This window comes from Pleurodeles waltl, chromosome 4_2 (genome assembly GCF_031143425.1).
Source record: "Pleurodeles waltl isolate 20211129_DDA chromosome 4_2, aPleWal1.hap1.20221129, whole genome shotgun sequence".
NCBI classification, from domain to species: Eukaryota; Metazoa; Chordata; class Amphibia; order Caudata; family Salamandridae; genus Pleurodeles; species Pleurodeles waltl.
The window spans coordinates 395,464,221-395,479,341 of NC_090443.1; the positions used below are offsets into that span (position 1 = coordinate 395,464,221).

A 15,121-nucleotide genomic window follows, 5' to 3' on the forward strand; every position below is an offset into this window, starting at 1 on the left:
CTACTCCTCTCTGCTTGTTGATATACCACATCACGGTCGTGTTGTCCGTCAGGACTTGAACCGACTGACCGCGAAGGGAAGGGAGAAAGGCCTTGAGGGCCAAACGAATCGCCAGCAGTTCCAGCAGACTGATATGAAACATCTGCTCGACTGGAGACCAACGACCCTTGATCTCCAGGACCCCAGATGAGCTCCCCACCCCAAAGTGGAGGCATCAGTTACCACTGTGGTCACTGGAGGAGGTAGCGAAAATGGCTTTCCTTGAGACAGGTTGCCGCCCGCAGCCCACCATTGTAGATCCGCAGCAGTGTCCCTGGAGATCTTTATCGACTCCTCGAGATCCCCTTTGTGTTGAAACCACTGCCTGCGGAGGCACCACTGAAGAGCCCTCATGTGCCAGCGTGCATGAGTGACCAACAGAATGCAAGAAGCGAACAGACCGAGCAAACAAAGGACTTCGAGGACTGGGACAACCGCTCCTTCTTGAAACATCAGAATCAACGCCTGAATGTCCTGAATCCGCTGTGGCTGAGGAAAGGCCTGATTCAATGTCGTGTCCAGTACTGCCCCTATAAACAGGAGGCATTGAGAGGGCTCCAGGTCAGACTTGGGCACATTTATTGATAAGCCCAGACTAAACAAAACTGGGTTGCCAGCTGCAGGTGATGCAGCACAAGCTCCGGAGACTCGGCTTTGATCAACCAATCGTCCAGGTAATGGAATACTGCTATCCCCTTCCATCTGAGGTCTGCTGCAACAACCGCCATCGCCTTCGTGAAGACTCGAGGTGCAGAAGTAAGACCAAAAGGAAGGATCGCAAACTGGTAGTGTTGCGACCCTACCAGAAAAAGGAGATACTTCCTGTGTGACTTGAGAATGGGAATATGGAAATAAGCATCCTGCAAGTCGACCAACACTATCCAATCCTCCTTGTTCAACGCCATAAGTACCTGTGCTAGAGTCACCATTTTGAATTTCTCCTGCTTGAGGAACCAATTCAAGATCCTCAGGTCCAAGATAGGCCTCAGACGACCATCCTTTTTGGGAATCAGAAAGTACCTTGAATAACATCCCTGACCCCTCTCCTGCTCGGGAACCAACTCCACTGCACCTTTCGTCAATAGGGACAGAACCTCCTGTTCTAGCAACAGGAGATGATCTTCTGAACAAAAGGAAGGACGGGGAGGGAAGGGAGGAGGAATCTCCCGAAAGGGAAGGGCATAACCTTTTCTCACCACACTGATGACCCAGGAATCGGATTTTATGGACTCCCACATAAGAAAAAGAGATAACCTTTCCCCTACCGGAGAGGCATGGGACGCGATGGCAAGAGGACTAGGGCTGCTTTCCCTGTTGCATCCCTCCTGAGGAAGATGAAGGGTGCTGCTGTTGGGTGACGCCCCTCTGGCGCGGACCCTACCCTGCCCCCTAAATGATTGATAAGGGAGGCTCGAAGACTGCTGTCCTGCCTGCTGCGGTCTTCCACGAAAGGAAGCCCCTCGTCCAAAAACTCGCAGCCGCCTAAAGGTTCTAAATGGGGTCGAAACAGTCTGCAGGCCCAAGGACTTAGCAGTGGCCCTACACTCATTAAAGCGCTCTAGCGCAGAGTCCGCTTTAGAGCCAAACAATTTAGCCCCATCAAAAGGCAAGTCCAAGAGCATGGCCTGAACATCTGATGAAAATCCAGATGTGCGCAACCGAGCATGGCGCCTGGTGGCAATAGAGGTCCTCATGGCTCTAGCAACAGAGTCCGTGGTACCCAGCCCTGACAGTATGACTTGCGTAGCCGCTGCCTGGGCATCCGAAAGTAGGCCATGCAAGTCTTTGGGCATGTCCGGTAACGCTGTCTTCGCTGCATCCATTATTGCATGTATGTACCTGCCAAGGATGCACGTAGCATTAGCAGATTTCAATGCCATGCTACACGAGGAGAAAACGTTCTTGGCCGGCTGCTCCATACGCTTGGACTCCTTGACAGATGGTACTCCCGGAAAGGAGCCAGGAGCAGATCGTGAAGAACAGGAGGCCTGTACGACCAGACTCTCTGGAGACGGATGCTTAGATAGAAATTCGGGGTCTCCAGTCTGGCCACCGACCTGCTCACAGCCGACGAAGTGATGGTTTCTTCCACACCTCTTCTATTGGCTCCATGAGAGCCTCATTGAATGGCAACAGAGGATCTGCAATGGCTGTGGCAGGATGAAGTACCTCTGTCAGGATGTTGGTTTTAACCTGCGCCATAGGCAGGGGAAGTTCCAGGAAATCCGCAGCCTTCCTAATGGCGGCATGAAAGGTGGCTGCTTCCTCTGTATACTCCCCTGGGGAAGCCAGATCCCATTGCAGGGAAGTAGCTAGTCAACTGGCCGTATCCAACACTTGAAACTCACTCTGGGGCTCAGCAATCTCCCCTTCCTCAAGGATCTGCCGCTGGTACACTCTCTCCTCCAACAACCTGAGGGCCTTCCTTCTGGACCGCAATTTGGCCACCAACCCCGGCATCAACAGAGTGCAACGATGTTGGCGAATGGCAGCAAGAAGGCGTCATTACATGATCTCCGGATCCTCCTGATGCTGTAGATGGATCCATCGGCGCCGTGGATATACGCCCTGTACCCGTCGACGCCATCCAGCTTCGGGGCTCCATCTCAACAGATAACCGTGTCGAATGCCTCTCCCTCGACATCAATGGCTGTACCACCGGCGCCGGGCTAGTGTCTCCTGCCGGACAGAACGGCATAAACGGCTTCGGCCTGTACGGAGCCTGAACGCCTAAGTTGAATGCCAGGGAACCAGTGGAGCCAGCCGGCGCACCACCTCCTGGAGCCATGTTTTTTAAAATAGCAAACATGGCATTTAGAAATGCCGGCGGATCCGTACCCGGAGCCGGGAATGCAGAATAGTCCTGAGGAGCCGGACTCGGACTCTACTCCTGTGCGCCTGGATGCCCTGGAGAAGCTTGCTGACTCTGAGGCTTCACAACCTCAAAGACCGACGGCGGCGGGGATTTCTGCGGAGTCAACGGTTGAGGGGACACCGTCGGGCTGACCTCCCAGGACTTGCGGCGTCGAGTCGATGGAGACCTCAACTCCGACCAGCTTCTGGATCGACGCCTGGAATCACGATGACCCCGCTTCTTGTGAGTTGACTTCCCCGACGATGATCTGTGGTGCCGTTTTCTCTCCTTCTTGGCTAAGAACAACTTAGCCTCATGTTCCTTCAAGGCTTTCGGTTTCATGTTTTGGCATGAACCGCATTCCTGGACGTCGTGGTTTGAACTCAGGCACCAAAGACAGTCGTTGTGGGGGTCAATAACTGACATCCGACCTACGCATTCTCTACAGGGCTTGAAACCTGACTTCTTCGGGGCAGACATGTCGACTAAAAACACAAAGTAGCCCTTCCGAACAGCAAACGATACAGGTAGCTGGAAAAGTAACCGTTATCGAAGGCACGGAAAAAAGGGAACCGACGTCAGCACGCCGGCAAGGGCCTCTTATTGCCACGATGACATCAGGTGGAGCCGCGTGAAGCCAGGCAATTGTGACGTCCTCGCCGACGTGCAGAGCTGGAGATAAGTTTCCGTCCAATGCTGCACATGGGGAGAATTCATTAGGTGAGGAATCCACAGGTAGTTGTATCCATCAGAATGTGGTTTTACTTTGGGAAAATCAAATGCCCAATCAGGGCAAATTTGGGGATCTAGACACCAGAAAGAGACAGGCATTTAAAATGGATAGGTGAGCGTACACTGAGTGCGGTCGGTAAATTGTCTTTAGACTAACTACTTTGTCACCATCATCTGGCACATTACATATGTACACGCATATCTGAGAGAGAAAGAAAGACCGTTTGAAAGGGCTTCTCTAATGTCTGGTGCGAAGGGGAGACTCTCAGCAGTGCAAGCAGTGAGAAAGGAGGGGTGAACTGTCAAAATGTTGGAGGAGGTCAGGAGATCTACTGGTGAAAAGTATTTCCCAAGATGAGCTATATAAAGCAGCCTTTTCATCAGCCCAAAGCCCTGCCTTCTTTTTCTAAGCATTATGTCACATAAGCTGAACCACATTTTTCTTAAACTATCTTAATGTAATCTCGATTCACCTGAGATGGCTTGCACCAGTTGGTTTCACTGTGCAGAATTCAATAATCAGAATAAGAATTGTCTTTGATCTGGCAATGAAAGGGCACTACCTGTGAACTTCAGGATTAGAAAAGAAAAAAGGCTTGGCATTTACCTACAAGGTCTTCTCTGGAGGCTGTGGAGCGTGGAGTGCTGGTCCCGGGCTCAATTTTTAATGACAGCCTAAATATGGGAAGAAAGCAGACATCCTTTGAAAGACCCATCAATAGTTTCACATTTTTTCATTCAGACTTTTGCACTTCAGCTAAATAACATCCAAAATAATGAAGTAGCTCATTTCTACAAATGGGGAGTAACAGATTGAGGACATTATCTGCTGCATTACATTCGTAGTTTACAAGACTTATTAATTTACTATGTAATTTTATAAAGTGCTGCTTGTCTCCTTTTGGTTAGTTTAGAGCACTTGACAGGGAGGTGAGTGTACAACAGTCTGATGGGGAGGAGCTTTTGAAGGCCAAATGAAGATATGATTAAATGTGTCTGAAATTCTTCAATCCCTGCTCCTGGTTCTGTGTTGAGTTCAATTAAAGCTACGCCTAAATAATTCAGTTTCAATGACTTCCTGGATCACATGTAGTTAGGATTGAATTTCAAATCAGGGCAATTAAAATCCTATTGCCTGATGACTAAGACATATTGTTTGGGTTCAAGGACAGGGTTTCTTCAGTTTGTGGCCAATGTCAGTACCTCAATACATACGATGTTCTTCTTAGTCTAGAATTTGCTACGTTTGTTGTCAGATCTGCTCTCAGATGAAGGAGGAGGATCGCAGGGTGTGACACAGAGAGCAGCAGAGGTTGCTGGGAAGAGGAAGCATGGCCGCTGGGAAACTGAAGAGCGTAGAGCAACGAGAAAGGAGAAAGGAGGGGCAGCGTCTGGCGAGCAGCTTCGGCCACTCTGGCCGAATCTTGGCCAAGCTGTTGTGGCCGTGCTGCGCTAGGGGCAAGCCCGCCTGTATGCCTACCTGCCTGCCTGGCCCGCTGACCTGTCCTGCCCTGCAGCTGGAAGCAGGGAAAGGGATGAAGTTTTCTTGACAGTGGTGGCTGTAGGCCCGACTGGCATTTTGCTGTCCTGCAGGTGGCTCACCTACCTGCCTTCCCGGTGACCAGTCCTGTCCTGGTGCTGGAAGCTGGGAAAAGGAGGGAGTCTCCTTGACCGCGTTAGCCACCGGCCTGACTGCTGTCTTACTGCCCCGCAAGCCTGGCTCACCGTCCTGAGCAAGAAGCAGGGAGAAGAAGGGGTGAGTCTCCCGTTCCGCATTCCAGGCTTAACTTTTGCATTGACCCAGGCCCTTCTCATCAAGCTGCCTGCCCCCTCTGCCCTTTCAGTAGTATAGGGGTGTACAGTGGGGGGGTCAGCAGACTTGCGGATCATCTCAGTCAGCCCCACAGTGTCTCCACCGATGCCCAGCTCTGATCATTGGACTAAGGAGGGGGATGCAAATTTCAGCTGGAAAACGGGAAAACAGTCCCTTGTGTGAGCTCCAGGTGAGAGGCTCTGTGCCGGGAGACCCTGGAGAACCTGGAGCTTGGAGTGCCTGTAGCAAGCAGGATACACTAGGCTGCAGGCAGCCTGTTAGGAGCAGAAGCAGCTGGCCTTAGGCAAGTGTGGCTTGCTATGCATTGCTGTTCTGTTCTGCTGGCTGTTGACGGACATAAAGCTGCTGAGGGCCCTGGCAGTGCGTCTCAAGTCGTTTGGCCCGCTTCTTAGGGAACAACGAATTCGGACCAGTCCGGAGAGGAGAAGAAAGAGGAGGACCTCCGAATCTGGGCAGACTGGCCTCTAAGACCATATTGGATATTGCTCTTGAATAAGGTGAGAGACGACTTCATCACCCCTCTGCTTTTACTTGGTTCTGGTGGTTTGGAGAAGAGGCATAATTATGACCCTAAAGAAATTACGCTCAGGGCACTTGCTCCCAGGAAGGACATGTACAAAAATGAACCCAACTTTACGGGTGAAGAGCCAGAATAAAATGTTCAGTTTATGGGAAAAAGAAAACACCCTCAGGAGAAGAAAAAGCTTGACATTCCCCTCGGGATGACAGCTGGCATAGAGCTAAGTGGAACTCTGTTTCAAAGGAGTCCTAGTAGATTGAGGAGGGGAGTAGAGGATACAGCCCCCCCAGGAGGCCTTTTTACAGATCATTCAGAACTCGCCCAGGGCGTTGCCGCGTTCCTCTTCTACCTCCTCCCCCCTGCTGATAGTTAGCCCACCTCGGATTGTAGAGACCTTCAAAAGATTAGTTAAGTCTCCCGAAGTTCTCCAGGAATCCTTTTTTCCACTTGAGGGCTACAAGGACTCCAGTCACTGGGCTTCAAGACTTCACCCTGCCTGATTTGGACTTGGACCTCTGTAGGAAATATGGGTATCAGGTCAAGGACTATTCCTCACCTCCTGGGGATCCTGTGCCTATGCTTCCACCAACAGTACTCCATTTGTTTAGCAGTACCCCGTCCATCCAAGACTCTGTGTACTTTCACCTGTGACCCCAGTTCTGGGAGTAAGCAGTAATTTGCCTAGTCAACCTCCAGACCAGGAGGATAGGTTCTCTACTTCCCGGAACAGCCTGGAAAACCTGCTTTCCTCAATTTTAAAATTTGAAGGAATTGTCTAACGATAGCAAAAACAGGAGTTAGAATCAAGGCCTCTTGGTGTCATTGGCTCCCCCCACCCCAAAGCCATCAAATGAGACAGAGAATCCCATGGTGCCTTCCTGTGTGAAGGTGAGCATGTAAGCTGGTAAACCCCAGTGTAAAGAGACTATCAATAAAAGAGCAATGCTTGATAGCCCAGTGGACTTCAAAAGATTTATTTTTGACCACTCCCTGGTTAAGAGTAAATGGTCGGCAATGCTCCCCTGCCAATAGTGAGAGAGAAAAACAAGAGGAAAAAATCTTAAGGTTTGAAAAGACCAGTTTGAATGATCACTAAGAAAGGCAGAAGGAAAGAACATTTCTCTGAGGCGACAGATTCCACACAAAAGTGCATGGAGTTATCTACCATGATTTCTCCCTCCTCTTTGGCAACAGGTATCACATCTGGGATTATTGGAGTAGCCACTAGGGGGCCAGGCAGAGATTGAGCCTTTCTTTGTCATCTTCCCATGGTCCTCCTCCCTAATTGAACCGAACAGCTCCGATATTTCCATTCCCCAGGCTGAAGCGAGACTCTAATGGCCCTGTATCTTCGGAGGGCCTTCTCGCAACTGGATGCAATATAGGAGACTTTATTCCAATCTTTGATGCAGATTTAAGTTTGAATAGATCTACTTTGTTAAACTGCTTCTTGGAGTCTGGACCATTGAGGTCAATTCAAAGCCGTCTCTATGTTTCTCTAGGGGGAATGGCAGTATTAGATTACCTGGAGCGAGGTTATACCGCTTTCTCACTGTTAAATGACAAAGATTATAAATACTTCTGTTAGTGACCACAGTTTGCTTTTCTTCTTGTTGGAATTGAACATGGACCTGGGAGTTGGGTGGGTCAATCCCGATTTTTAATTAAAAAAAACAGGGAAGACCCAGTGGGATCACAGAAGGATCTCAGGCATTAGAGCTCTTAGAACTTGCTGTTGCAGAGCTGGATAACTGAGAGGGGAATTAATTGCAAAACTTTGTGAATCTTATGAAGCAGCTGTTAATTAGCGCCTCTCTAAGATCTCACAAATGTAGACACAAGGTGATTCCTTGTCCATTACTTGACCTTAACAGGGAAACAAACTGTCTGGTTAGGATTCAGTACTTAGAGCATTCGTCCGAAAGGAACTCCAAGGTGGCCCTGTTAAAAAGGAGAAGGGGCCACTTGAAGGCCAGACTCGCAAGAGACTCCTGTACAGGCTTTGTATCCAACCCAGGGAAGCAGCGGTAAAGGGTCAGGCTAGGTGTTTCTGGTCATTGGTTGGCGAAGGCTGTGGGTCAAGAATGCGTTCTTCCTCTGTAGCCATATTTGAAGCTCATTGGACTGACTTCATTGCCACCCTTTATGTATCAAATGGGGTTGAAATGTTCCGGCTTCCTGAAAGTGATGGGTCAAAATCCATTGATCCTCCTACAGTAAAGGAGATGGAGCTGGCCATTCGAGCTATGCGCCTCTCAGCCGCAATGAGTCCTGACGAATTACCCATTTCGGTAATAAAACAGGATATTTGCTCATGGAGTAAGATTTTAATTGTTGTTTTTAGAAGGCGTTTCCTTTCTTTAAGACTCCCACCCTCCTGAGACAGCAGTATTATTGTGCCTTTACTTTATAAGGGCGATCGTAACTGTCCAGCCAAACACCGGCAGATTGCCCTCCTGGATGCAGTTGGGAAAATCTTTGCTAAATGTCTGCTTTCCAGACTAACTATTTGGTTGAGGAGAACAATATCATTCCCCTGGACCAAATGGGGTTTAGGCGTAGTCATAGCACTTTGGATAATACTGCAGCGTTACAAGTTAAAACCGAAAAGTATGTGAAAAAAAAAAAAGATGTGGAATGCTCTAAGCCGCATTTAACGACTTTTCAACGGCTTTTGGCAAAGTGGATAGAGGCTTGTTATGGGGAAAGCTGGCTAACTTGGGTATGCCTAATATTCTTCTTGAGCTAGTGATAGCATTTCACTCCTGTACTTGGTGTAGAATACTTTTAGGGGAGGGGGGCGGACAAATGTTGATCCCAAGAGATACCCACTCTGAATGGATTAAAACAAGGATGTCTCTTGGCGCCTTTGCTCTTTTTGAATTTTTCAGGTCTCCCCTCCTACCTCTAACAGAGCAAGGGCTTTCCCCCACAAATCGGCGAAAATTATTTTTGCTTCTTACTATATGCTGATGCTATCAAAATTTTCAACTTAACCCCCAAAGGCCTAAATAACGTTTAGTTTTTGTCAGAGTATACTGAGACCCACTTTTTAAAGGTTAATGCTTTGAAAAGCAAGGTTATATACTTCCAAGGAAACAAAAAAATGAAGTTCCCTAATTTCCACTGGTCCCTACACACTCAAAAGCTGGAAATAGTGAATTCTTATACTTTTGGGGGAAAATAGTCTGTGGGAATCTTAGTGACAAAGCGCAATGTTAAAATAATAAATCCAAAGCAGGCGGTCAGGCAAGAGGATTAGGGGCCTTGTATACGGCCACGGGGAGGAGGCACTTTGCACATCTTTTAGCGGTCTATCCAGCAAAAATTCCAGCATCCCTCTTACCTGGCTTGGAATTGATTGATTTCTCTAAATGTTTTTTTTTTAATCTGTTGGAAGGCAAAACCCTTAGAAAACTCTTGTATGTTAATTCAGCTACTTCTTGTGTTCGTTCAGGGCTTAGCAGGGGTTATACGGTGGGTCGCTTGCCTCACAAGGAGTGAGGATAATACTTTAAGGTCCTTGGCTGAGGAAAGAAATTCTGGTGAACAATATTTTCAGGTATACTCTCTGTAAGAGTTTTTCCTGCGCCTTCGAAAGGCTGGAGTTAAACTGCAATCAGGTCCTGGCTATTATCCCCTCTCAATTGAAAATTGGCTTGAAACGGGCTTTGTGGTCTTTAAGCTTTCGATTGGACATAGAAAGTTGTGCACATAAGAGATCTTTTCTGAACTTAGCAGACTCATTAACAATAAAAAAACACAACATTATAACACATGGAATTTACCACATGGGGTTAGGCGTTTTTGGATGCTACTTTGCCAGGGATTGCTACATTTGAGTGTAATTTCTGTTTAGCTCAAACCCAAGACTTAAATTATGTTCTATTTGCCTGCCCATCCCTTGTTTCATTTCGGCGTAAGTGGCTAAAACCCAATTGCCTACAGCTTTCTATATTATCTGTACCAGAGTTTCTTCGAGCCTTGTATGATCCTCCTAATGAATTGTTCTGTTTTAGAATTTTTTTAAATGTTTCTTATATTTATTCTAAGCATATGAAATCTAAAGTGGGCTGTCTCTTAAGGTAGTAGGGCGGGTCTGTTTTGGGATTTCTTTTAATGGAGGGGTCTAGGGAGTTTTATCATGATGCACTTTATGGGTGTAGTTCTTGTTTGTTGGTAAAGTTATTTGATTGTTTAAGCATATATTTTATTCTTATGTCTTTTTTATGTGGACCTCGGTTAGAGTTCCTAATCATAAATAAATATAAACTTGAAACTCGACAGGTTTTTAGTTTAGACTGACGAGGACCATTAACTCCGACCCCTTGAAGGACAAACCCATTGCCTTTTAGTTTACAGTATGAAACTGTGAAAGGGCTGTCTGCCACTAAGGCAAGGTCTGTGTATGGTTTAAGCTTGCCTGTGATTCACAAATGCAAAGCCTTTTCCTATTAGGGAAAGCACTGTAAGGAAATAGAGTCAGCACAGCCTGCATTACTGTCAGCAGTTCCATTACAAAAACGCATACAGGTTTGTACAATTAAACAATTTATGGCTACTTCTAATGCTCAAATAATGCTTTCAATTACATGCAGAACCTTGAAATCAGAATGTTTTTTTTATTTCAAAATGAAACACATACCAAAAGAAATGGCAAATTAAAATACATTCTTGCTATAATGTTGTGCAGCTTTAGATACCATTTCTTTGAGGTACATTTTAGTACAATTCGTTTGACATGTGCCAATCTTTAAACAAACATAAATAAATATATTGAAGGTGAATCAGTGTAAAACTATTATGGGTGACATGAAAATAATTTAGGTGTCTAATTCTTAAAGAAAGACAAGAGTACACCACAGATATGTCTTTGCGTTTGTGCAGATTTACAGCTTTCAGAAATTACCAAAAGTTTGAGAAAGTAGGCCTAGAAGCTGCCCTCCTAGCAACCGCTTGTGAATTCCGTTTTCGCATGAGCAAATATACATGGTCACTGGTTTGAATCGCAGTGGATCCATTCAGCCTTTCACCTTTCCATAGTTATTAACTTGAGTACCACTTACTTGAGTAAAACATCAGTTATTTCAATGCCAAGACACACAGAGGGAACATGTATTTTACAACTGGAATTTGCTATATTTTTTCTCATGAGAAAATCTGCTGAGCAATTGCAAATTCACTTTTCTACCCTCCCTTTACCCCTACCCAGGAAAAAGTTCTACTCCTGCCCTTTGTCAAGACAAAACCTCCAACCATTTCTAGTGGGAGAAGAAGTTGGAAAGAAGTTGGTTGAAAACTTTTCAACATGGCAGATAGTCAGTGTGCACAAGCTTCCAGGACATTCTAAGCCAAAAACTACTACTTTTCAACCTGCACCTAAATAAGTAGAAATGTAGAAAAATCAGCGCTTTGCTAGTATGCAAACCTCTATATGAGCATAACCAAAGAATCTATCTTAGTGCTAATATGAAAACTTTGTCCTAATTTAGCACCTCACAGAATAGCACCAACAAGACAAATTGTATTTTATTTACAGGACAAGTAGACTTATGATGCACTGCGCTTATTAGGCAAGTAGATGTTTTATAATAACATTCCACACCCCTGCAAGTTTGGTCTGAGGACACTGCAGAGACTTGGACCTTGTAAACTAAGGGATCTTTCTATGCGTTTCATTCTCTTCCATGGTTATTGTGTGATCTGATGGGCCGGCATTGAGTAAAGAGCTCTGGTGGGTTGCAGAGAAGTGTATGTTTCTGCAGACATACAAGGGCTGTCCTCCAGTAAGCTTTAAGGGCTGTGTACAAGACATTAAATTTGATCCTGGTCTTGACACAGAGCCCATTGAGTTGTTCAAGAGTGGTTTTGATGTGGTGATGTTTGGGGAGGTTGGTAGCCCGATTCTAAAGTCTTTGGAGTTTGGCACTTATTATTCCTTGATGCCACAATTAGTAATCTTACAGTTGATAAGAAGTGCCATGAACATGGCTCTTGTCAGTTTGACGTTGAGGTGAGCGTGCAAGAGCAGAAAAAATATCCAAAAAGAGAAAGATGCAGGTTTATATATTTTGTCACAGTATTGACTTGGAAAGGAGTGGGTGGCATCAGAAAAATCCTAAGGTCCCTTACTTTGGCAAGATGAGGCTATTGGTTGCAAGACATTAGGAACAGGTGAATGGGGTGTGGAGGTTTTGGTCATCAGGAAATCAGTCAGAGCTCTTCATGTATAGGGAGCTGTCCTTCATCCAGCGAACAAGAGGTCCCTGCACAAAGTGATGTTGGTTACCTTCAATCAGAAATGTATATATGTGTTGTGAGCATATATTTGGAAGTTCACCTGTTACTTCTTGATAAGCTGAAGAACAAGTTACGTACCTCTGGTAATGCCTTTTGTGGTACAGACTATATAACTTCAGATTCCTCACCTATGAATATTCCACAGGCATCAGATTCATCTGGAAAACCTTGAGCAGTACCACTCTGGGCTCTTGGGGGGCATCGGTCACTTCTACGTTGGTGTCATTGAAGTTCAAAATAACAGTGTAGTGCCCATATAAGCACCACCCGGGGTGCTGACATTTTTTTTGTTTGTGATTATTTCTGCGCCACATAAAAACAAAAGTTTGACCAGTGTCCTGTGTCTGACGGGATGTTTACAGTGAAGAGTCCAGGTTGCAGAGCGGGGAGTATGGGATGGCCAGTGAGGAATCTGCAGTTTGACAGAGTCACTACTAGAAAAAGAGCTATTGAAGGTAAATAACTTGTTCTTCTGATAGAGGCCTCTAATCGCAGATTCATCACCTTAGAATGGATACCCAAGCAATACCTGCGCAGAGGTGTGTCAGCATGCTGGCTCAGACCAGAAAATCCTGGAGGACCTCAACGGGCAATGAGTGACACCCATGTAGTGGCTTGGCATCTATCCAGGCCAGGACAGGTATTCAGCATGCCAACACAGTAGTAGTGGTCTTGATCCTGGAGGAATGGGCCTGCAAGCCCGGAGTCTTAGCTAATGCATAGTATAGCAGTTCTTAAGGCAGAGTACAATCCCTAGAGAGATGGTTAGCTTCTGCACATGAGGAGATGAGACGGTGTGAAATGAAAAGGTAAAGTGATATTCTGGCCAACATGAAATATGGTGACAACGTTCAGCAAGAAGGAGGCATAGGTCTGAAAGACTAGTTTGTCAGGGAAAAAGCTGTCGCACGGAGGGAGAGCCGAAAGAGCTTGAAGCTCACTGACATTCCTGGCCAACGTAACGGCCACTAGAAAGACCAGTACGACAGTCAAGAGCTGTAGAGAAAAGCTCTGTAGGGGCTAAAAGGGGGGGGGGGGGGACGTAAGAAACGTGAGAACCAGATTGAGGTCCCATTGGGGCGTCATGAAAAGGGTAGGAGGGAACAAGTGTTGCAAACCTACCAGAAAATGAGCACAACTGGTGACTTGAACAGAGGGTTGATCTAGTGACCGCATATAAACTGAGACAAGAATAGGTAACCTTTAACAACGCAAGGCCCTGGTAGGCTAAAGATGGAACACAAAACAACACCTCAAACAGCAGTGCAGACTGGGTCTCCACATGAAGCGAGAAACAGGCCACAAACCTGTCCCAATGGCAGGCATATACAATTTTAGTATAAGTACTCCTACCTGCTAAGATGACATCGCAGACCTTGGGAGGAAGATCAAACACCCTGAGTTGGCATTCAATCTCTGTGTAGAAAATGGAGCCTGCGCAGGTTTAGGTGCAAGACCCTACTCTTTTACTGCAACAGGGGAACCTCCCAAAGGGGCAGCCTGATCAGAGGAATGATACTCATGCTCAGTAGTTTGTGATAATCTGAGGTAATTCTCTGGGTCCAGGCTGTTGGCGCAGAAAGAAACTGATGTCAGTGCACTAGTGAACAGGAGAATATGGGCACCACAACGTCCCATCCAAAGTGGATAAGTTCAACACGGATCCGATCAACGCCACGAAATGGCACATAGTAGTACTGCTGAAGATTTTCTGGATCCACTCTGACGCCTTGGGAATATACTAAGGTGAGCAATCTGCAGTTAGAAGTCTCTATCGGAAACAAAGGTCATATTTAAAGTTAAAGAGAAATGCAAAATAAATGAGAAACACTGCAAGAAAATTCACTGATGATGATTATTTTAATGATCTGATCCTGAACGTTTTGGCTGCAATTAGTAAAAATAAGAAGAACATTGGTGTGAAGGTCTGGATATCCCTGTTTACTTGTAAGAATATTAAGCAGAACTGTTCAATCTAAAGCGAGGAATGCGGAAAAATCAATAAGTTGAAGGGATGTTTTAATATCCTTATTTAAGCGAAACAGATGTTTTCCCCCTCACAGTAGCCAAGGAGGGTTCTGTGCTCCTTCATGGGCAGAATACCAACTGTTGATCGTGGAGGGAATGAGATAATACTAATAAAGAGGAAATTAATGGTATACACCTAGCACACAGTACGAAAGTGGCTGCAATAGTAAGACCTCAAGTGTGACTATGTTGAATGATCAACAAGACTTGCATAGAGATCCTAAAGCCCTTCCAACACGTGCCAAATTATTCTAATTTCACAGCTAGGGGGCTTTCATCTTGCAGGGTAATTAATTGTGCAAAAGTCAACACCAGAGTGGAAGAGAACACAAGCAGAGCACAAAGCCAATCAAGGATAAAAGAGCACTAAATGCTTGGATGTCAAGCAGTCCAGCCATTCTCTTCACGTAATGATCCATGCTTTTTTTCTTCGTTTTCATTGCTTTATGAACAGTTTCTAGCAGCATTCTAACATGGAGACCAGGCATCGTTACCCTGTTCTCCAGGATCCGACAAACTGCATTATCCTGGCACAGACAATTCAGCACCAGAACAGCATAGGGAGCTGGTCAAAGGTGGTCAGAAGGGCCACAAGAGTTGATGGTAGGGCCTCAGAGAGCTGGTGCTAAAATGCATTCTTGAAAATCTTTGCTACAGGAATGCTGTCCAAGAGTGATGCAGTGACAGCATTTCAATCTTCACAATCAGCCATTAACTGGCAATGAAGGTAGTGTTTTAGCTAACCAAACTGGATGAATCTGTCCAGTTATTTATATGTTATTTGGAAGTTGCATTTTGGAAGCTGCATTCCCTT

The 15,121-nt window shown here is 45.9% G+C and overlaps 1 protein-coding gene across 5 annotated transcripts in view; it reads right to left on the reverse strand.

Annotated features, from left to right (window-relative positions):
* RALGPS2 (Ral GEF with PH domain and SH3 binding motif 2) overlaps nucleotides 1-15,121 on the reverse strand; it is an 812,647-nt gene that overhangs the window by 188,923 nt on the left and 608,603 nt on the right. For all 5 annotated transcript variants that reach the window (XM_069231548.1, XM_069231547.1, XM_069231545.1 and 2 more), the window contains one exon: nucleotides 4,233-4,300. In XM_069231548.1, the coding sequence (XP_069087649.1) occupies nucleotides 4,233-4,300 (68 nt within the window). The remainder of the gene's footprint in view (nucleotides 1-4,232; nucleotides 4,301-15,121) is intronic.